A 22,862-nucleotide genomic window follows, 5' to 3' on the forward strand; every position below is an offset into this window, starting at 1 on the left:
GGGGGGGGGCAGGGGGCCCCCCCCCCTTCCCCCCCGGTGGGGGCCCCCCCCCCCCCCCCCCCTCGGTCTTGAAGTTACCTAAAGGCCTATACCTAACTCTAAATAGTCCGGAGAGTTACTCTAATTGAATTTAGTTGTTCGCTGTGGGAGGATGGAGGGAGAGATGCTATCTAGAACTCAAAGTTCCTTTTTTAAGTCTTTCGCCAAAACTGCAAGAGGGGGACTTCAAGAGACAGCAGTTTAGAATCAGGCAAAACTGGATGGCAGAATTTGTGGGCAGAGCGGTATGTGTGCAGGTGAAAACAACTGGAGTTTTCCTTTGCGTTGTTTAAAGATGCGCTGCAATTAAGTGGGCACCTGGTACTGAAATCAACCATAGCCTGTGAGAAAGTATTTAAACAATTGCCAGTGGAAAAATAATATTTTACTGGAAAGCAGTGGTAATGGAAGGAGGATATTTTCAGTTCACTCACCTTTCTACAGTGCGGGCTCTCCAACCTGAATGCCTCAGCAACTTCTTAACCGCCCTGTGCCGCACGTGGGTCACTGTGAGAATTAATTGCCACATAGTAAATGTTAAATTTATCCCCATCATTTTCACTTAGATGTCAGTTTGGCTAGAAGCTTTGCCAACCTGAACAAATAAGGAAGAATGTCCTCATGGTTAGAGGAATTTCTCTTAGAGAAAAAGAACACCTCTGTACTGAAGTCCTAGGAAAGGAGGAACTGGGGTTGCAAACAACCTGTGGTCATTTAACCATGTGATTCATTGGGAGGGTGAGAATTGTATACCTTAAATAAGTTAGACCACCTGAAACTTGAAACACTTTCTTAACTGAAGTGTTGCTATTTAATTCGTATTTTCTGAATTTGGTAGAGGTGGATAGAAATTTGACAGTTTTAAACATTCTCCTTTAATTATAAGTGATTTTTGAGATACAGCAGTAAAATTGCCTGAATTAACATTCATAGAGCCCAAAATAATCTTCAAATAATTAGGTTCTTTTTCAGATAATTTTTTTTACTATTGATAAAATATTATTGGTTAAAATATCTTTGAAAAATGTATAGGTAGAGGGGTTCCTGGCTGGCTCAGTCAGTGGAGCAAGCAACCCTTGATCTCCGGGTTGTAAATTCGAGCCCAACATTTAAGATTACTTAAAATCTTAAAAATAACAACAAATTTAAAAAGTTTAATAAATTTTAGTGGTCAACAATTTGACATTTACCAAAATAAAAAAGTACAATACCCGGTAGTCACTATAGGTTGATCTTAATTTGAATGGAGTAGTATGACCAGTAAGATACAAAACCTAGATATGTACTTCGTAAGATAAACCTTCAATTTGCAAAGCAGAAATGTTGAATTCACCAAAGTACAGTTTTTGTTTAAGACCTTCCTTTAGTTAAGGAAAATTATAAGTGTTCAGAGCAACTGAACACCCACTATGATGGCTTTGGTGTTTTTTTTCAGTAGTGACTTGTCCTATTTGGTGTTCTCTCCATGCAGTACTTAGGGTAGTACTTTTGAGTGTTTTTCTTGGAACATTAACTTCAGGCTTTTTGTTCTTAATGATTTCCTACATAATTCATTTACTGTGGTTTTCATGAAGATACATTGTTATCTGGAAAATCACAGCTTGGAAGACTTGTGTCTCTATTATAGGTTTCTTTTTTTCTGCATGTAATGGCATGGTAGGGTATGGTCTGAAGACTATGCATGGGCTTCAGAGTTCTATTTATTTTGGGTTTTGTTGTTTTTTCCAACTTAATTTTGAATCTGAGCCTTAATGCTCTTTGTGATCTTAGGCAAGTTACTTGACAGCTTTGGTCTTCTTATCTCTAGAGGTAAGATCCAACTCAGTGGATGTGAGGATTAAATGAAATAATCTGTAGAGCTCTCAAAGAGCAGAGGTAAAAAGAGTTGTGTATTTACAGGGTAAAAAATGAATGGAAACCAAGAAGTTAATAGAGAGGGCAAACCTTAAGATTAAAGAGACATTGTGAACACTGGCCTTAAATTTTTTTTTCCAGTGAAAATTCAAAATAAGTTATTGTTTATATATATTTACATATATTTAAAATTTTGATGTTGACTTAACACACTAAAACTTTCCAAACCCATCTTTAAAAAAATATATAGATGTCCTATCAAATATTTGTGAACTAGGAGTCTTGATTTATTTTTGACACCACTGATAGTCATTTTGCATACATCATAAAAGGAACTTTGTGCCATTTACGTACCCTAAAAGATGAGAGAAATTTTATTTTCTAACGTACTTTTGAGCAACATTTTTAATGTTAATAAGTTAAAAAATCTGGCATTGATATTTAATATATTTCAAGATCCTTTAAATCTTAGGACACTAAAAGGGACCTAGAATTAGGAGAGTCTCTAAAACTGAAAGTGTCTTCATCTTTCAGTTACCCTGTTTGGGTATTTATTCTCAGGTAATTGGCTTTAACAGATACATTTTACCGCACCCAAGACTGTAAAGGAAACTCAACAAAATAATCAGATGTTAAGAGAGAACTACCTCTAAAGTATTGAACAAATAAAATTTGCTGCTGAACAGAAGCAAAACAGCAATGGCCCAAATATGGTCCACAGAGATGTGAGTGACCTGAAAAGAAAAGAAAAGCCCGAATAGCCAGTCTTTTCCTTTCTGCCATACAGTCAAATATGTATAAACAATAAAAAGCCCCCTTTTCCCTATAAAACATGAAACTTCTCTTTTAACAGTTTCTTCCTAATCTTTGTTTTTGATGTGAGGTAAAGTCCACTTTTTTAATGTGAGAGATTTCTCTTCGAGAAAAAGAACACCTTTTCTAGAAATATTCTAGAAAGCAATTTGACAGCAAAATGTAATGCTTTAGTGTGTGTTCTGAACTCCAATCATTAACTGCCTATACATGTAATACTTTCTTCTTTCTGTTTTCTTTATGTAATCCCAATACTATTTGCTTAAGAACTAACCTCGTCAAACCAATTCCAGGATGTTTTACAGGGTGTTTTTTAGGGAGGGTGATCTTTAGTCTCAAGCTTCTGTGGTTCCAGAAGATGCCCTGTTAGTAAATATTTCATGAGAGAAATGCAATTTACTGGGGAGGTCTTTGAGTAGTAGTTACAGAATGTGACTTGGAACAAAACTATAGTCCACATGCCTAATTTTAGGTAAGGAAACTGACACAGAGAGGTTAAGTCACATACTCCTGGACACATGCAGCTATCTGTCAAGTCAGTCCTAATCTGTAGTTTTCTTCAGCAGAGTGAGTCACAGGATGGTTCTACTGTACTAGGTAGGCAGCTGTGCTCACCACTCTACCACCAGCGCAGTTCTGTACTAGGCTGGTAATGGCTATTTTATAATAAAATCTGCATAAAATCTAGTAGTTTTCTTTATGTCTAGGAAAAGAAAATATATATTGAATACTTTCTCATTACAGAAGAAATGCTGCTGTGAAGACACAATTATGGCTCTCACACAAATGAAGCCACAACTGTCATGATTTAGTGCCCCTCAAAGGAAGAACTTGAGTGGACAAGAGAGGGCATTTCTGGGACTAGTAAAATGTTTGAGGCCTGAGTTTATACTTGAGCTACTACCTGAAGGTAATATTTTTATTTTTAACTAATCGAAAGGAACATCTCTATAAAAGTCAACTATTACCTATTACATATTAACGAAAAATCAGATTATACTTTGGATATAGGTACTTTGTTCTGTTTGTGTTTACCAGTTAGAAGAAGGCATTTTATACCTAGCTACTTAATATCTTTGTTCTTAAAAATGTCACTTTGATATAGTTAATTGGACATTAGGGGGATGCCTGGGTAGCTCAGTAGGTTAAGCATCTGCCTTTGGCTCAGGTCCTGGGATCAAGTTCCATGTTGGGGCCCCTTGCTCAGTGGAGAGCCTGCTTCTCCCTCTCCCTGCCACTCCCCCTGCTTGTGCTTTCTCTCTCTCTCTCTCTCAACCTCTCTCTTTCTCTGACAAATAAATAAATAAAATCTTAAAAAAAAAAAAGGCTAATACTTTCTAGCATGTACTGACGTTGAGGTTAGATGGGAATATTGGATATTTTAAGTCACCCTGCATTTGTCAGGATTGAAAAGCATGCAGATTGATGGGGGAATTAAGGGAGGAAGGAGTAATACTTTTTTCCCTTCATTCAAAAAAAATTTGATTTTGAAAAGGATGTCTGTAGCATAGGAATGTACTTTCAACTTCCAATTCACCAATGGATTAGTTAATAGATACCGAAACCCATTTTTCCATATAGAAACGACTTTAAGTAGTATTTTCCCAGTTTAACCATATAAAATTTCTTTAACTTGTAGTATAGACATATATGCTGAAAGGAAGATTTTGAGTTTTGAGTTCCAAAAGACAGCGGAAAAAGAAATTCTCTTTGAGTGGCAAAATCCCAGTCTGCATAAAATCCTGAAGTAGGTGGTTTATGTTTGGCAGTGTTCTTCTGTTAACATCTTTACCACCTTTCCTGGTGTAAATCCCTGGGGCGTTCATCCTGCCTTCCTCATTGCAGCACAGCTCAGGCCTCTGCTGAAGCCCTTTTAAATGTTCTGAGCTTCAGGTGTACTTACTTTCTCACCTCCAGATTAAACTTTCCAGGGTAGCTATTCTGAACTTTTCTTCTTCTTCTTCTTCTTTTTTTTTTTTTTTTTTTTTTTTTAAGATTTTATTTATTTATTTGACAGAGATCACAAGTAGGCAGAGAGAGGGGAAGCAGGCTCCCTGCTGAGCAGAGAGCCAGATGGATGCGTGGCTTGATCCCAGGACCCTGAGATCATGACCTGAGCCGAAGGCAGAGGCTTTAACCTACTGAGCCACCCAGGCATCCCCATGAACTCTTCTTAAATGAAGAAAGCTGTATAAATTTAATATATAAATTTACACAAATTTGTTAATGACTGATACTATGTCCAGAGTGTTTTTAGTTTTAAGAGAAAATGTTGAGGTGCCTGGGTGGCTCAGTCATTAAACATCTGCCTTCTGCTTAGGTCATGATCCGAGGTCCTGGGATCGAGCCCCACATCAAGCTCCTTGTCCAGTGGGAATCAGATTTTCTCTCTCCCATTCCCCCCGCTTGTGTTCCCTCTCTCACTGTATGTCTCTGTCAAATAAACAAATTAATTAAATTAAATAAAAAGGGCTTATTATCTCCAGTGAAAATTTCAGCTTGGGTAAGAGAAAGTAAATAAAATGAAAAAAATTTATAATGGGATCAGGGCAGCTATTAGGAAACTGGAAGCAAGTCTTTAGAATTCTTTCCCCCCTAAGCTATTTGCACTTTTTACTTCTTCTCAAGCTCCACTTTTGAATCTGTTTGCAGGATGTTTTCTCAGTGATTACAGTGTCTGCAAGATTCGAACTCTAGCTTTTTCAAGGGATCAGAGGTGTTTATATTGTTTGCAGGAGGGCTTTGGTGCTTTAGGGACTGCCTTTAATTGAATTTCAACCAAGAAAAGTGGAGAACGAAATATGAACAAAGAATTTCTTTTAGCGTCTGTAATTTGTTAACCTATCAAAAAAAAAAAAGATTTAAAGCTATAACTAATGAAGGAAGAAGGGAATTTTTTTCTGTGACTTTGATAGAGTTCCTGTTGTAATAGCAAGAGTAGGATTTGGGATCAGTATATGTGCCTTGGTCAGCCACTTAGTGTATTTATAATCTTGGGAAAGTTACTTAATTGCCTGAGTCTTGTGTCTTTACATGTAAATTGGAGCAAGTAACTGAATCACAGGGTTGTTGAAACGATTATATAAAATGACGTATATGAAATACTTTTAGGGGTGCCTGGGTGGCTCAGTTGGTTAAACTTCCCAATTCTTGATTTCACCTTACATCGTGTTCCTGGGGTGGTGAGGTCCAGCCTGTGCCATGCTCCATGATCAGTGGGTAGTCTGCTTCTCTCCCTCTGCCCTAATCCCTGCTTACAGTCCCTCTCAAATAAACAAATCTTAAACAAAAAAACAAAAACTTCTTAGCATAGTGCTTTACCATAGTGCCCATTAATTGATAACCCCATAACTTTAAGCAGTGAGCCTCAATTTCCTTTTCAGTAAAAGGGTGGTAATAGGTTCTACATCACAGAATATAGAGTCATTATTAATAATTCTAGCTTGTAATTGTTAAGTATAATAAACATTCAGGGGTGCCTGGGTGGCTTAGTCAGTTAAGCACCTGCCTTGGGCTCAGGTCACGGTCCCGGAATCCCGGGATCAAGCCCCACATCAGGATTCTCATTTGGGAGTCTGCTTTTTTCTCTCGCTCTGCCTGCTGCTCCACCTGCTTGTGCTCTCTCTCTGTCAAATAAATAAAAACAAACTTTTAAAAAAAATTACTTATTTATTTATTTCATAGAGCACAAGCAGGAAGAGTAGCAGGTAGAAGGAGAGGGAGAAGCAGACTCCCTGCCGAGTAAGGAGTTGGATGCAGGCCTCGATCCCAGGATCCCAGGATTCTGACCTGAGCTGAAGGCAGTTGCTTAACCAACTGAACCACCGAGGTGCCCCAATAAAAATAATTTTCAAAAAAGGACCATTCGGGGCGCCTGGGTGGCTTAGTCACTGGGCTTCTGCCTTTGGCTCAGGTCATGATCCTGGGGTTCTGAGATCGAGCCCAGCATTGGGCTCCCTGCTCTGTGGGAAGCCTGCTTCTTCCTCTCCCACTACCCCTGCTTGTGTTCCCTCTCTCACTGTGTCCCATAAATAAATAAATAAATAAATAAATAAATAAATGTTATTGAATCTCATGTTAAATAAAATCTTGGAAAAAAATTCAATAAACTTTATATTATATAGCTCTGACAAATTTATAATCTTCATCTATTTTGTCATAGTAGTGTTTATATTTAAAACTCAGAGAGCTCTCAAAAATGTTTTTTTTTTTTAAGAGACTTATTCACTTATTTTAGAGAAAGAGAAAGAGGGAGCGTGATGGGGTCAGGGAGGAGCAGAGGGAGAGAGAGTCCTAAGCAGACCCCAGACTGAGCATGGAGCCAGACATGGGACTTGATCTCACGATGCTGAGAACACAACCTGAGCCAAAACCAAGCATCGGAGGCTTAACTGACTGTCTACCCAGGTGCCCCTCAAAAAGATTTCTTAATCTTGATGTCACCGTGGTTAGATGGTGACTATTTCTTTTCTTTTTTTAAGATTTTATTTATTTATTTGACAGAGAGATCACAAGCAGGTGGAGAGGCAGGCAGAGATGGGGGGAGCAGGGAGCCTGATGCAGGGCTCGATCCCAGGACCCTGAGATCATGACCGGAGCTGAAGGCAGAGGTAACCCACTGAGCCACCCAGGCGCCCCTAGACAGTGAATATTTCAATAAACTTACACTGAATTGTATTCTTGACAGCAATTATTTCAGTCTTAATGCATCCCTCAGTGGTACTTTATTTTCATTTGACTCTATAAGACTTTTCTTTTTGAATAGTGTTATTTTTCTACTGTGGACATTGGAAGATTTACAGAAAAATCAATAGCTTTATAGAAAAACTGAGCAGGGCACTGAGTTGGCATCGTCAGTTAAGCATCCAGCTCTTGGTTTCAGCTTGGGTCGTGGTCTTGGGTCATGGAATCTAGCTCTGCCTCCGGCTCCACCCAGCATGGAGTCTGCTTGAGACTCTCTCTCCTCTCCCTGCCCCTCCCACTTCTCTCTTTCTCTCTCGCTCAAATAAATCTTTTTAAAAAATAAAGAAAGAAAGATCAAGCAGGGAATACAAAGATTGCCATATTCCTGCCCCCACAGCATTCCTTTCTCTGTGTGCTAGCACAGTTTTCCTTGTTATTAACATTTTGCATTAGTGTGGCACATTTCTTTTTTTATTTTTTTAAAAATATTTATTTATTTAATAAACTCTCTGCCCAACATGGGACTAGAACTCCCAGTCCTGAGATGAAGAGCTGCATGCCCCACAGACTGAGCCAGCCAGGAACCACTAGTGTGGTATATTTCTTCAAGTTAATGAACCAATATTGATACAGTATCATGGACAAGTCTATAGCTTGCATTAAGGGTCGCTATTTGTGTTGTATAATTTTGTGCATTTTGACAAAACTGATGTCAAAATGTCATGTATCCACCATAACAATATCATAAAGAATTGTTTCATCAAAATAAAAATTTCTCAACCTGTGGCAACTATTTGTTACTGAGTCTATAGTTTTGCCTTTTCAAGAATGTCATATATTTGAGGGCACCTAGGTGGCTCAGTGGGTTAAAGCCTCTGCCTTCAGCTCAGGTCATGATCCCAGAGTCCTGGGATCTAGCCCCACATCGGGCTCTCTGCTCTGCAGGGAGCCTGCTTTCTCCTCTCTCTCTGCCTTCCTCTCTGCCTACTTGTGATCTCTGTGAAATAAATAAATAAAATCTTTTGAAAAAAAAGTCATATATTTGAAATTGTATAGTATGCAGGCTTTTCAGTGTGACTTCTTTTACTTATCAAAATATGTTTAAAGTTTTCCTTGTCTTTGTGTCTTAATAGCCTTTTTAAAAAAATTGAAGTATAGGGGTGCCTCCGTGGCTCAGTGGGTTAAAGCCTCTGCCTTTGGCCTAGGTCATGATCCTGGAATCCTGGGATCGAGCCCCACATTGGGCTCTCTGCTCAGCGGGGACCCTGCTTCCTCCTCTCTCTCTGTCTGCCTCTCTGCCTACTTGTGATCTCTGTCTGTCAAATAAATAAAATCCTTAAAAAAAACAAATGAAGTATAGTTCACATATAATAGCAGTTTCAGGTATACAACATAGCGATTTGACAATTATAAACATTATGAAATGCTTACCGTGATAAGTATAAGTACTATCTGTCTCCATTAAAAAGTTATTACAAGGGGTGCCTGGCTGGCTCAGCGGGTTAAGCCGCTGCCTTCCGCTTAGGTCATGATCCCAGGATCCTGGAATCAGGTCCCGCATCGGGCTCCTTGCTCAGCGGGGAGCCTGCTTCTCTCTCTGCCTCTCCCTGCCATCTGCCTGCTTGTGCTCTCTCTCTCTGACAAATAAATAAATACAATCTAAAAAAAAAAAAAGTTATTACAATACTATTGACTAGATTCTGTGTGCTGTACTTTTTATCCTTGTGAGATACTATTTTTTTGAGAGAGAGCGAGCAAGCAGGGAGGAGGGAGAGGGAGAGAATTTTTTTTTTTTAAAGATTTATTTATTATTTTAGGGAGCAAGGGAGGGGGCAGAGGAAGAGGGAGAGAGAGAATCTCAAGTAGACTGCACTCAGCACAGAACCTGACTTGGGCCTCAGTCTCACAACCCTGAGACCGTGACCTGGACTGAAACCAAGAGCTGGACGCCTAACGTGACTGAGCCATCCAGGCACCACCTGACTTGCTTCTTTTGTAACTGGAAGATGGTATCTCTTAATTCCACATGTAAGAGAGATCACGTGGTGTTTGCCTTTCTCTAGTTGTTTGTCTGTTTTCTTTAGTAAAGTGTGTACTCAAAATATTGTGCCCACTTTTTATTGGGTTGTTGTCTTATAATTGGGTTGAAACAGTTCTTTACAGAGTTGGGATATAAATTCCTTTATCAAGGGATGCCTGGGTGGCTCAGTCAGTGGAGTGTCTGCCTTCTGCTCAGGTCGTGATCCCAGGGTCCTGGGATAGAGTCCTGCGGTGGGCTCCTTGCTCGGTGGGGAGCCTCTTCTTCCTCTCCCTCTGTTGCTCTCCCTGCTTGTGCTCTCTCCATCTCTCTCTTCTCTCTCTCTCCTTGTCAAATGAATACACTCAAACAAAAAAAAAAAAAAAGGAGGAATATGTTTTGCAAATATTTTCTCCCAAAATGTAATGAACAAAAGTTTCATTTTGGTGAAGTCCAATTTGTAGACTTATATTTTTGTGCTTTTTGTGTCATATTTAAGATATTTTTGCCAAACCCAGAGTCACAAAGATTTTTCCCTATGATTTCTTCTAGAAGTTTTATAGTTTTATTGGCCATGATTGTTTCAAGCTGATTTTTTAATATGGTTTGAGGTAAGTGTCATTTATTGTTTTGCATATAGCTATTGTTTCAGCTCCATTTTTCGAAAAGACTGTCCTTTTTCTCTTAATTGCCTTGGCCTTTATTGAAAAGCATTTGACTAGGAGCACCTAATTTCTACTTGAGATTCTCTCTCTCTCTGCCCCTCCCCTGTTCTCTCTCTCTCTCTCACTCTCTCAAATAACTAAGTCTTAAAAGAAAAAAAAGCAATGACTATATATGTGAGGCTCTCTTACTGGATTCTCTGTTCTGTTCATTGATCTCTTTGTCTTTACACTAATACCAAGTATCCTGATTATTTTAGTTTCATGACAAGTCTCAAAATCAGAAAGTTTAAGAATTCCAATTCTGTTGTTTTTTCCCCCAAGTTTTTGGTGCTATTTTGACCTTTGAACTATTTTTTTTTTTTTTTTAAGAGAGGGAGAGATGGAAGATGGGGCATAGGGAGAGAGAGAGAGAATCCCAAGCAGGCTCCACACCCAGCACAGAGCCTGACACCGGACTCAGTCTCATGACTCTGAGATCATGACCTGAGCTGAAATTGAGAGTTTGGACACTTAACTGATTGAGCCACCCAGGTGCTCCCTTTATATATTCTAGACCTTATCAGAGATTTAATTTACAAATATTTCCTCCCATCTGTAGGTTGTCTTTTCATTCTTGTCATGGTGTCCTTTGCACAGATGTTTTTATTTTTTTATTTTTATTTTTATTTTTTAAAGATTTTATATATTTATTTGACAGAGATCACAAGTAGGCAGAGAGGCAGGCAGAGGAGGGCGGGAAGCAGGCTCCCTGCTGAGCAGAGAGCCTGATGCGGGACTCGATCCCAGGACCCTGACATCATGACCTGAGCCGAAGGCAGAGGCTTAGCGCACTGAGCCGCCCAGGCGCCCCAAAAAGTTTTTATTTTTATAATGTCCAGTTTACCTATTTTTAATTTTGACTCTACAGTTTTTTGGTGTTCTAGCTATGGGAAGCATTGCCAAATCCAAGGTCATGAAGATTTATCCTTATATTTTCTTCCAAGAATTTTATGGTTTTAACTCTTACATTTAGGTTCTTGATCTATTTTAGGATTTTTTGTTTGTTTTTTTGTTTAGGGGGTAGGGGTAGGGGTTCATTTTCATTATTTTGTATTTGGATATTGAGTTGTCCCAGCACCAGTTGTTGAAGAAGACTATTATTCATTTCTCACTGGATCCCTTTGGTACCCTTGTTGAAAATTATTTGACCATAGTTGTTTTGAGTTTTTTCTGGACTCTCAATTCTATTCCATTGATCCACATGTCTATCCTTAAGTCATTACTATATTCTTTTGAGTATTGTAGCTTTTTTTTTTTTTTTTTTTTTTTGTTTTGAGTATTGTAGCTTTGTAGTAAGATTTGAAGAATGAGTCCTCCAACTTTGTTCTTTTTCAAGATTGTTTTGGCTGTTTAGGTTCCATGTAATTCTATATGAATTTGGCTTTTCCATAACTAAAAAAAAGACCATTGGGATTTTGATAAGGATTGCATTGAATCTCTACATTGCTTTGGATAGTATTACCATGTTCGTGTTTGCCAATTCCAGGAACACAGTATGTCTTTCCATTTATTTACATCTTTAATTTTATTCAACAGTATTTTATAGTTTTAATGTACTAGTCTTATACTTCTTGCTTAAATTTGTTTATCAGTATTTTATTCTTGTTGATAAGATTGCAAATGAATCATTTTCTTAATTTCATTTTATTTTGGGATTGCTCATTGCTACTATATAGAAATACAATGGGTTTTTTTTTTCTTTTTAAAGATTTTATTTATTCATTTGAGACAGAGAGCATGAGCATGGGTGAGGCAGAGGAAGAGGGAGAAGCAAACTTCCTGCTGAACTGGGAGCCTAATGTAGGGCTTGATTCCAGGACCTGGAGATCATGACCTGAGCCGAAGGCAGATGCTTAACCATCTGAGCCACCCAGGCACCCCGCCCTTTTTTTTAGAAATATGATAGAATTTTGCATATTTATCTTATATCCTGTAACTTTGTTGAATGTTTTAGCTCTGATAGTGTTTTTGGGAATTCTTCAGGATTTTCTATATACAAGACCAAGACCATAGGCGAATAGATATAGGTGTACGTTTGTTCTTAGTATTTTCTCATGATCTTTTTAGTTTCTGTAAGATTTTATAGACATGTCCCATTTCAATTTCTGATTCTAGTTATTAGTGTCTGTTCTTTTTTTATTGTCAGTCTCGATAAAGTTTTGTCAATTTAATCAATCTTTTTGAAGAACCAACTTTTAGATTGATTAATTCTTTGCTTTTCTATTCTTGATTTTGCTTATCTCTAATCTATATTATTTTCTTCCTTCTACTAGATTTCAATTTAGTTGGCTCTTGTTTATTTTTGAAGAATAATGTCAGGTTATTGTTTTGAGGATTTATTTCTTTTCTTTTTTTAAAATACAGGCCTATTTGCACTAGATTTCCCTCTGAGCATTGCTTTTCCTGCATACCATATGTTTTAATACACTGTGTTTATCTCTCATCACCCCCTCCTGAGTTACGGGTATTTTATTTAGTTCTTCAGTATTTTATTTCTATTCTTAAAACACACATATACAAAATTATAATAGCATTACTGTTATTTATACAGACAGTGTTTATTTGGGTTTTTCTGAGAGTTATTAGTTTTCTAGCTTACCATTTTTCTGGCATCTCAGGATTTCCCTCTGGTATCATTTTTATTCTCTGCATTCTGTAGAAATTTCTTTCTTGTAGGATCTACTCATTGTAAATTTTCAGTTTTTTAAAACTTTTTCTTTTTAAAGATTTTATTTTTTTATTTGAAAGAGAGAGAGAGAGAGAGAGAGAGCAGAAGCAGGGAGAGCAGCAGAGGAAGGGAGAGAAGCATGCTCCTTGCTAAGCAGGGAGCCCAATGTGGGGCTCGATCCCACTGAGAACATGACCTGAACTGAAGGTAGACACGTAACTGACTGAGCCACCCAGGCACCCCTCAGTTTTTTAAAATCTTAAAATATCTTCCTCTCACCCTGCTTTGTGAAAGAAATCGTTTTCAGCTTATATAATCATATGCTGAGAATTAATTTTCTTTTTTTTAACATGACTTCTGCCAGTGTTGCTATTGAATAGTCTGCTATATATCTAATGTCAGTACCCCATGGGTGATCTTATCTCTTGCTTCACTTTTAGATTTTCCTTTCTTTTTAGAATTTTGTACTTCTACTACATTGGATATAGATTTCTTTTGATTAATTTTGGTACATTTTGTACTTTATCTGTGGATTCAGTGTTGAAAAATTGTTAGCTACTATCCCCTCAAGTACTGTCAGCCAGCCGTTTTTTCTATTTCTTTTCTATTCTTCTGAGATTCCAATTATAAGTATGTTATACTTTTTCTATTTTGTTTAAGTCTCTTCATGTTTTTTATCTTCTGTTTTTCCTGTGATGAATTCTGGGTAATTTTTTAAAATATGGGTTCTAATTTAATAGTTTTTTCTACCAAATTTATTCTATTTAATGAATCCATTGACTTACTTTTTTTTTTTTTTAAGATTTTATTTATTTATTTAACAGAGAGAGATCACAAGTAGGCAGAGAGGCGGGCAGAAAGAGGGAGGAGGAAGCAGGCACCCTGCTGAGCATACAGCCCGATGTGGGACTTGATCCCAGGACCCTGAGATCATGACCTGAGCCGAAGGCAAGCGCTTAACCCACTGAGCCACCCAGGCGCCCCATTTTTTTTTTTTTTTTTTTTTAATTTCTGAAAGTTCTGTTTAGTTCTCTTTCAGATTAAACTTTTCAGCCTTGTTGCTTGCTTATTCCTGTTATTCATTCAGTTTATTTCTTTGAGTTTAAAATGGTTATTTTATATTCACTGTCAGATGGTTCCAATATTTGAAGTTTAAGGAGGTGTCTGACTTTGCTGACTCTTTCTTTTGAAGGTTTATTTCCTGTGTTTTTGGCATTCTGATTATAAGCTTATATTGAATCTCGATATGAAAGGAAACTAATGCCTTAATTGGGTTTGGGTTCCTCCAAATAATAGCTCTGTTTGGTCTTACCAGAAGCTGGGCTAAACTATTGTCTCAAGATCTTTCAGGTTCCTAGTCTTTTCTTGGGAATTTTAATTTCCCCTCCCCTAAGCTACTTATCCACACCCCACTTTCCCAGCCATAAAACTTGTGTGTTAGTACTGCTGTTGCAGAAATTTTCCTCTTTGCTTGTGCTTTTCACTTGGGTTTTGGCTCACAGTTTTTTCTTTTCTTTTTTTCTTTCTTTCTTTTTTTTTTTTTTTTTTGGTGGGGGAGGGGATATAGACAGCAGGGAGTGGCCCTGTAACAGCTCCTAGTCACAAAGTATTTTTAGACCCACTTTCTTTTTTTTTGTTTTCTAGCAAGAGAGCCTTCTATATTATCTAATCTACCATATTGCCATTAGTGGAACTTTCTGTTTTTTAAACTATATATAAAACACGTTATTCCTAAGTTTTATATATGTAAAAAATTCAAAATGGAACAGAACCAGAACATTATAAAATAAAATTGCCCTTAACCTGAGAGGGACCTATAGGTTTTGGGGATTTTTGTAATGAATTAGAATACAAGTGATAATTTAAAATCTTAAAAGAGAAACAACTTTAAGATATTTTAAAGTTATATATAAAAATAAGACTGATTTTTAACCTATTACAATTTATATTTGAATAGAAATATAATATTTTGGAAATATGAAATGGCAAAACCTTGTAGATTTTCTGAAACGGTTAATTTTACAAATGTATGTATGGGTGCTATCAAAGAAAAATATTTTCAGTGTGTTCAAATATATATACCAACTAAGTCTTAAGTACAAGGTATAAATTTAAATTATAGCATAGGGTGACTTTATTGTATATATCCTGGCTGTGATGTGGTTACATGTGTTAAAATCCATGGAACTACATAGCGAAAACAAAAAAGTAAGTTCAATTTAAAGCATGTTAATTTAAAAATAAAAACTTTCAGGATTTTTAAGAAGACTTTGTGCTGCTTTATCAAAAATAAAATTAAGTGTGTACGTTCTTAAAAAGATTCTATGAAGTTTATTTTATATTACAAATTTTCTAGTGTTACTCTTCACCAGCTTTGTTTTGACCTTACTCCGGTTTTGAGATTTAAAGCATCATTACTTTCAGATAATCCAGAATCTAGTATTATATTATAGTAGGCCAGGTTTTCTGAACCTCAGCAACATTGATATCTTTGTTTTGGAGGCTGCCGTGAGCATTCCAAAATATTTAGTAGTACCCCTAGCTTCTCTCCATTAGATTCTAGTAGCACTCTTCTCTCATTTTTGACAACCAAAAATATTTCCAAACTTTGCAAAATATCCCAAGGGGGCAGTGTGTGTGTGTGTCTGTGTGTGTGTCTGTGTGTGTGTGTGTGTGTATGGGTGTGTGTGTAAAGCCAGGTCACCACTCGAGCTAACCACTGTACCAAGCCTAAGTGGCTCAAACTTTTGGAATACATATTTATTCATTTTCAAAGTTTGTCAACCCAGTATTAGTGGTATGATGTGCATTATGGTAAGATCTGTTTGTATATAATCTGTCTACACCAAAACATCTTTTCTAAAATTATCTAATGCTACAATAGTATGTGCTCAACTCATAAAATTAAGAACCTTTATTTGCATTAAATCTTTATAAAATGAGAATTTTAGAAGTATTTGAAAGGGTGAAAAGTACCTGTTTTGTAACAACAATCTTAATTAACCAGTATATGAGTTTAATCAAGGGTAAGATGAAGAAACTACATAATGGTAATCTTTGTTTTGGCCTGAATGTATTCTGGTGACTTGGCAAGTCATTTAACAAAAATGTTTATTTTCTTAATCTATAGAATAGAAATTATTTAACCTGAATAGTATGGGTTAACACAGTAGGAGAAATGTGAGATTTATTTAAGACAAACATTCCATAAAAATGTTAAGTGCTTTCATCAGATACTTACATTTTTTTCAGCTATTAACTAATAAGAAGAAAATGGAATTGAATATACCAGCATGGAACAATCTAACGATTCCCTAAGAGTCAACCATAATGATTCTGAAGAATCAAAAACAGATTCTCAAGTATATGAGGTAAGAATTTAACTGGGAACTTTTTTCCATTCCATTTAACAACTTCTATATTTTTTTAAGGTTTTATTTATTTATTTGATGGATAACACAGCATGGAAAGTGGCAGGCAGAGGGAGAGAGAGAAGCAGGCTCCCTGCTGCACAGGGAGCCTTATGTGGGGCTTGATCCCCGGACCCTAGGATCATGATCTGATCCAAAGGCAGATGCTTAACCAACTGAGCCACCCAGGTGCCCCCATTTAATAACTTTTTAATGTATAAGAAATAGTATTATATTTAATTTTATTCAAAAAAGTTACAATTTATCCACAATTCTATCATATACTTAACTTTATAATATAGAGCTTTACTTAAAAGTAAAGCTTTTTTTTTTTTTTTTTAATTTGACAGAGATCACAAGTTGGCAGAGAGAGAGGCAAGCAGGCAGAGAGCCCGGTGCAGGGCTTGATCTCAGGACCCTGAGATCATGACCTGAGCTGAAGGCAGATGCTTAACCCACTGAGTCACCCAGGTGCACCAAAAGTAAAGCTTTTACTTAAAAGCTCTATTATAAAAATTCTATATTCTTAAAATCTATATATAAAGAAAAATCTGTGTTTTGAATTATATATCATGACTTCAGGATGTGTTCCCATGGACAATTTTATTTCAATACGATTGAAATAAAATATAAAAATCAACAATTTCGGTTTAGAACAGCTTTCTGTCTATATCAGTCTGTGTGAATTGACTCTTGTGAAAAATGAAGTGAATGATTAACTGAGAAATGAATCTTTCCATTTTTATTATGGCTTTCTATTTATTTTACTTTAAATTCCAGATAATTAACATATTAGTTTCAGGTATATAATATATTGGTTCAACTGTTTTATACATCACCAAGTGCTCATCACAAGTGCACTCCTGGGTGCCTGGGTGGCTCAGTCTAATGTTGGGCATCTGACTGTTCATCTCAGCTCAGGTCTTGATCTCAGGGTTGTTAGTTTGGGCCCTGCATTGGCCATGGAACCTACTTTAACAAAGTGTAAAAACAAAAACAAAAACAAAAAAAATTGTAAAAACAAACAAAAACCCCAAAAATCCCCCAAAACAAGTACATTCCTTAATCCCCATCTCCTATTTAACCTGTCCACCCCACCTCCCCACCCCCTGCTCTAGTAATCATCAGTATGTTCTCTTTTATTAATAGTCTGTTTCTTGATTTTCTCTTTCTCTTTATCCCTTTCCTCATTTGTTTATTTCTTAAATTCCATATATGAGTGAAATCATATGGTATTTCTCTTTCTTTGACTGACTTCACTTAGCATTATACTTTCTAGCTCCATCCATGTTGTTGCACATGGCAAGATGTCATTCTTTTTTTTTTATGGCTGAATAATATTCCATTGTGTCTTATACCACATCTTCATCGATTCATACCACATCCATTCATCAATCATTGGATACTTAAGCTGTTTCCATAATTCGGTTATTGTAAATAATGCTGCTGTATAAACATACGGGTTCATGTATCCCTTTGAATTAATGTTTTTGTATTTTCTGATAAATACCCAGTATTGTGATTACTGGATCATAAGGTAGTTACATTTTTAATTTTTTGAGGAACCTCCATACTGTTTCCACAGTGGCTAATAAACATTCTTTGTTTTGTGGTGGTTTTTTTTGTTTTGTTTTTTTTTTATTAGAACATTACGGGCTCCGGGCTGGTTCAATTGATAGAGCCTGCTACTCTTGGGGTTGTGAATTTGAGTCCCATGTTGGGTGTAGAGATTACTTAAAACCTTAAAAAAAAATTTTTTTTTAATTTAAAAGATACAAATTGTGACATATTTTACAAACACCCTTAGTGCTTTTTTTTTCTTTACAAAAGCATCTAACCTGCATGGACTCCAGGGATCCTTCCTTTGGACAGAATGGTTCTCCTAGAGTTTTACCCATCGCCTCTCATGAAGCAGATAATTCACTCACATCACAGAATATACCAGGGCAGACACAGACTCTTTCTGCAGAACAATTCCATCTAGTGGACCAAAATAAGCAACCTATTCAATATGAACTCCAGTCATTGGGGGATTCTAATGCACAAATGGTGAGTGTATTTCATAAATAATCAGTTTTATGCTATTTAGCAAAATGTATTAACCTTACTAGATGACCTTAATTTCTTGAAACTGTTGACTTGCGTTGCTTTGAAAATACTGTTTCCATGACGTTCATTTTAATGTTACCTGAAGATTTTAAAAGATTTCATTTTAGGATTACTAATAGAATGTAAAACTACTTCCCAGTCACTAGGTCTAGGTACACTGTTACTTTGAGATCAGTTGGAAATGTATCATGTGACTAGTGCCAGAGTTTACATGTAACTTACATTTATTTTTGTGTATGCATTTGACTGAACTCAAGGTTATTGCTTTATCCATCTCTCAGTCACTAACTTGCATGCCACAGGTTGGTATGCCTTCTTGAAGCAAAAGAAAACAATGGAAATAGCAGTGGTATACTGGCAATTAGACATAGCTTCGCTGATGTAGATACGTATGTGTCATGTAAGTGACAGTGCATAAAAGGTGAAAATGCTGCTTTAAATTGTTTCTGAAATATTCATGGCCAAGTTTGAGTAGAAGAAATAAAAGATGGTTTTGTTGGAAATTAAAGAGAATTATTGAGAAAAACTTCGTTTCTCTCTGACTAATAAGAATATCCTTACATTAAAAAAAAAGAATATCTTTACATTAATAATACGAAGAATAACATATGTCTTGTTTACCTGTTTTCCAAATTTTCTGCAATGGGTATTAATTACATAATAGAATTATTTTATTTTTATTTTTTTTAAAAGGTTTTATTTATTTGACAGAGAAATCACAAGTAGGCAAAGAGGGAGGAAGCAGGCTCCCTGCTGAGCCTGTTGGGGTATTCGATCCAAGGACCCTGAGATCATGACCTGAGCTAAAGGTAGACACTTAACCAACTGAGCCACTCAAGCACCTTAGTGAATTATTTCAAAGACAGTAATCTGATTGTACATCTCTAACAAGATATAATCTAGAAACAAAATGTGTAAACGTTCAATGAATTTAATATTAATAATAATCTTAGTATTGTTATTCTGCAGCTATTATATATCAAGTATAGAACAAAGCATATAAATATTTTAAATCTATAGAATCAGTAGGATGATGCCCCCATTTTCTTCCTGACACTGCTTGTTGGCACCTTCTCTATTTTTTCTTGAACAGTCTTATAAGATGTGTATTAATTTTATTAGTCATTTATAAAGATTTTATTTATTTATTTATTTATTTATTTGTCAGAGAGAGAGCACAAGCAGGCAGAGAGGCAGGCAGAAAGAGAGGAGGAAGCAGGCTCCCTGCTGAGCAGAGAGTCCAATGCAGGGCTAGCTCCCAGGACCCTGGAATCATGACCTGAGCCGAAGGCAGAGGCTGTAACCACTGAGCCACCCAGGCACCCTAAGAGCAATTTTAGATTCAAAGCAAAACTGAGGGCGCCTGGGTGGCTCAGTGGGTTAAGCTGCTGCCTTCGGCTCAGGTCATGATCTCAGGGTCCTGGGATCGAGTCCCACGTCGGGCTCTCTGCTCAGCAGGGAGCCTGCTTCCTCCTCTCTCTCTCTCTCTCTGCCTGCCTCTATGCCTACTTGTGATCCCTCTCTGTCAAATAAATAAATAAAATCTTTAAAAAAAAAAACAAAGCAAAACTGAGCAGAAGTATAGTGATGCTTAAAAAAACCCCTGCCCCTATACATGCACAGTCTTTCTCATTTTCAAGATCTCCCACCATATGGAGCTTTTTTTTTTTTTTTTTTTTTTTTTATTTTTTTAGTCAGAGAGAGAGAGCGAGAGCGAGCACAGGCAGACAGAGTGGCAGGCAGAGTCAGAGGGAGAAGCAGGCTCCCCGTGGAGCAAGGAGCCCGATGTGGGACTCGATCCCAGGACGCCGGGATCATGACCTGAGCCGAAGGCAGCTGCTTAACCAACTGAGCCACCCAGGCGTCCCCATATGGAGCTTTTTTTAAAAAAAATTTTCTTGGGACGCCTGGGTGGCTCAGTTGGTTGGACGACTGCCTTCGGCTGAGGTCATGATCCCAGAGTCCCGGGATCGAGTCCCGCATCCGGCTCCCAGCTCCAAGGGGAGTCTGCTTCTCTCTCTGACCTTCTCCTCGCTCATGTTCTCTCTCACTGTGTCTCTCTCAAATAAATAAATAAAATCTTTAAAAAAAAAATTTTCTTTAATGTGATTTTTTTTTTGATGTAGAAGTTATCAAGGAAGTAGTAAAGATTCTGTAGTGGGTGAATCTGCAACAAATGAAGAGGTTTTAAAGTGAAGCAGGGATGGTATTTTTGGATTTATCAGATATATCGTACAGTACACAAAGAGCCCAGTAAATATGACTACTTATTAGTCAAGGTTTTCTGATAATATTTATGGTCTGCCTCAAATAGAATGCATTGCAACAGGTGACTTTTCAAAACTTTGATTTCATAGCGAAGATTAAAAGTAACTTTCTTTTAAAATAGGAAAAGTAATATTATTGTCACTGTTATCAAATTACATGAACTGAAAATAGTTTTCTAGGTACCAGGTAGAAGGAAGCTATGGGAGGAGAAAGCTAAGGAAGGGGAAAGTAGAGGAGGCTCTCCTCCACTCTACATAGGAAGCAGATTTCCAAAAGTTAGAGGTATTCCACAGATCTTTCTTAATTATGAAATTTTCATATGAGTAAATAAATTATAAATATATGTGTTTTATTTGGATTTAGTAGATTTATTTTCTAAGAATGAATGGAATATTTTTTTACAAGTATTTGATCTTATTTAAGGAGAAAGGAATTTAAAAACCATGTTATTACTGTTGCCTTTTAAAGCCCAGCAATATTTCTTGTATTGTTTTTGTCTTCTTTTAGGTTAAGTAAAATCATCAGATAATGGGAAGCAGTATAGAATAGTTGTTTGAATTTGGGTTTGAATTTCAACTCACCACCCTATCTTGCATGAGTTGTGTAACCTCTTATGACAGTATCCTCAAGTATAAAATGTATATACTTGATTTACATATGATAGGGAATAAATACAATAATGCATGTAAAGTCTTGCCATTTAGTATGCATTCAACAAACGTCAAGCAATTATTGTCATCAGAGTTTACAGTTACTTTTTCATAGTGAAGTGATAAGAGTTATGGCAAGGTATTTTTATCTTAAGAAACTTGATAAACTTTGGGGGAGGGAAACAATTACTAGTCTTAATTTCTGAGAAATGTTTACAGTAATTGTCCCTAAAGCATCTACTTCATTGAAATTTTTTTCAAATTTAATTTTTTTTAAATTAAAATTTTTTTCCAATGACCCTCTTAAAACTAGAGCTGCACTCTCTGTCACGCATCAGTAATGTTTTCATGTTTTATAAAACAGAAAGGCTGTCTTCCCTCCAGGCCGGAGAATGGGAGGCTGCCATTTTTCATTCCTGTCCTCCAGGGCTCTACAGAAAGTGTTCAGGGAACAAAAGAGCTCCTGAGAGCAAACAGTAGATTACTTAGCCTGGCCCCTGGCAAGGGCAGTGCAATTCCACCTCGGGCAAAGACATTTGAGAATCACCCCAGAAGATCAGCAAGAACATCCAGCCAAGACCAAGCTCACTGATCAAGGAGGACAGTGGAATTCCAGAGGAAGAGAAAGCAAAGCATGGAATTCATGGCTTTCACCTCATGATTCTTTAGTCTTGCAAAGTTAATTAAATTTATTTTATTTAATTTTTTCTTATTCTAATTTTATTTAACGTGTCCTCTTTCCTCTTTTAAGGTTTTTAAATTAGTTTATCTTAACAATACTTTCTTTAAAAAACACTTTTTAAACCTCCATTATTGTAGTCATATTTTATCTTTATCCTTCATAGTATCTATATTTTTTGTATACATAAAGGGTTTTTTCTTATACAAAAATTTTGGGATACAGTTTCTTCCAATAGATCAAAATATACCCTAAATATAGGATAGGGCTTTGATATGGTCTCCAGCCTGAGCAAATTCTCTCCTCTTTCTTTTTCCAACCAACTTATCTTATCAATTCCTTGTTTAGAATTCTTTTTTTATTTTCATCTTTACAGTCATATTCCGTTCCTTCTCATGTTTGTTCTTATTTTTATGTATATATATATAAGTTTTTCTTTCTTTAAAAATTTTGGGAGGTAGTTTCTTTTAAGAGACCAAAATACACCCAAATCAAGTGGGTGGCTCTGTTCTATTCACCAGTCTATCATATAGTTAAAAAAAAATTTTTTTTTTAATAAATTTCTTTTTACCCCTTTTCTTCTTCCCCTATTTGGGGTCTCTTCTGATTTGGTTAGCGTACATTTTTCTGGGGTCTTTGCCACCCTTTTAGTGTTTCATTCTCTCCTTCACATATTCTCTGGGTAAAATGAAAAGGCGGGAAAAACTCACCACACACAAAAAAAGAACAAGAGGCAGTACCAGAGGCTAGGGACCTAATCAGTATGGACATTGGTAAAATGTCAGATCGAGAGTTCAGAATGATGATTCTCAAGGTGTTACCTGGGCTCCAAACAGGCATGGAAGATATTAGAGAAACCCTGTCTAAAGAAATAAAAGCCCTTTCTGGAGAAATAAAAGAATTAAAATCTAACCAAGCTGAGATCAAAAAAGCTATTAATTAGGTGCCATAAAAAATGGAGGCTCTTA

At 36.6% G+C, this 22,862-nt stretch overlaps 1 protein-coding gene across 10 annotated transcripts in view; it reads left to right on the forward strand.

The window, feature by feature from the left end:
• CARF (calcium responsive transcription factor) overlaps window positions 1–22,862 on the forward strand; it is an 87,944-nt gene that overhangs the window by 886 nt on the left and 64,196 nt on the right. For 7 of the 10 annotated variants that reach the window (XR_009403013.1, XR_009403011.1, XR_009403012.1 and 4 more), the window contains exons 2-4: window positions 3,451–3,616; window positions 16,031–16,149; window positions 18,019–18,237. Coding sequence is in view for 6 of the 10 variants with exons in the window: in XM_059393231.1 (XP_059249214.1) it covers window positions 16,072–16,149; window positions 18,019–18,237 (297 nt within the window). In the remaining 4 variants the exon portion in view is untranslated. Of the gene's footprint in view, window positions 1–172; window positions 285–3,450; window positions 3,617–9,958; window positions 10,018–11,469; window positions 11,604–16,030; window positions 16,150–18,018; window positions 18,238–22,862 lie in introns of those variants that run through there. The other 3 variants (XM_059393228.1, XM_059393227.1, XM_059393229.1) reach the window with 3 other exon arrangements.

This window comes from Mustela nigripes, chromosome 3 (assembly GCF_022355385.1).
Source record: "Mustela nigripes isolate SB6536 chromosome 3, MUSNIG.SB6536, whole genome shotgun sequence".
Classification (NCBI taxonomy): domain Eukaryota; kingdom Metazoa; phylum Chordata; class Mammalia; order Carnivora; family Mustelidae; genus Mustela; species Mustela nigripes.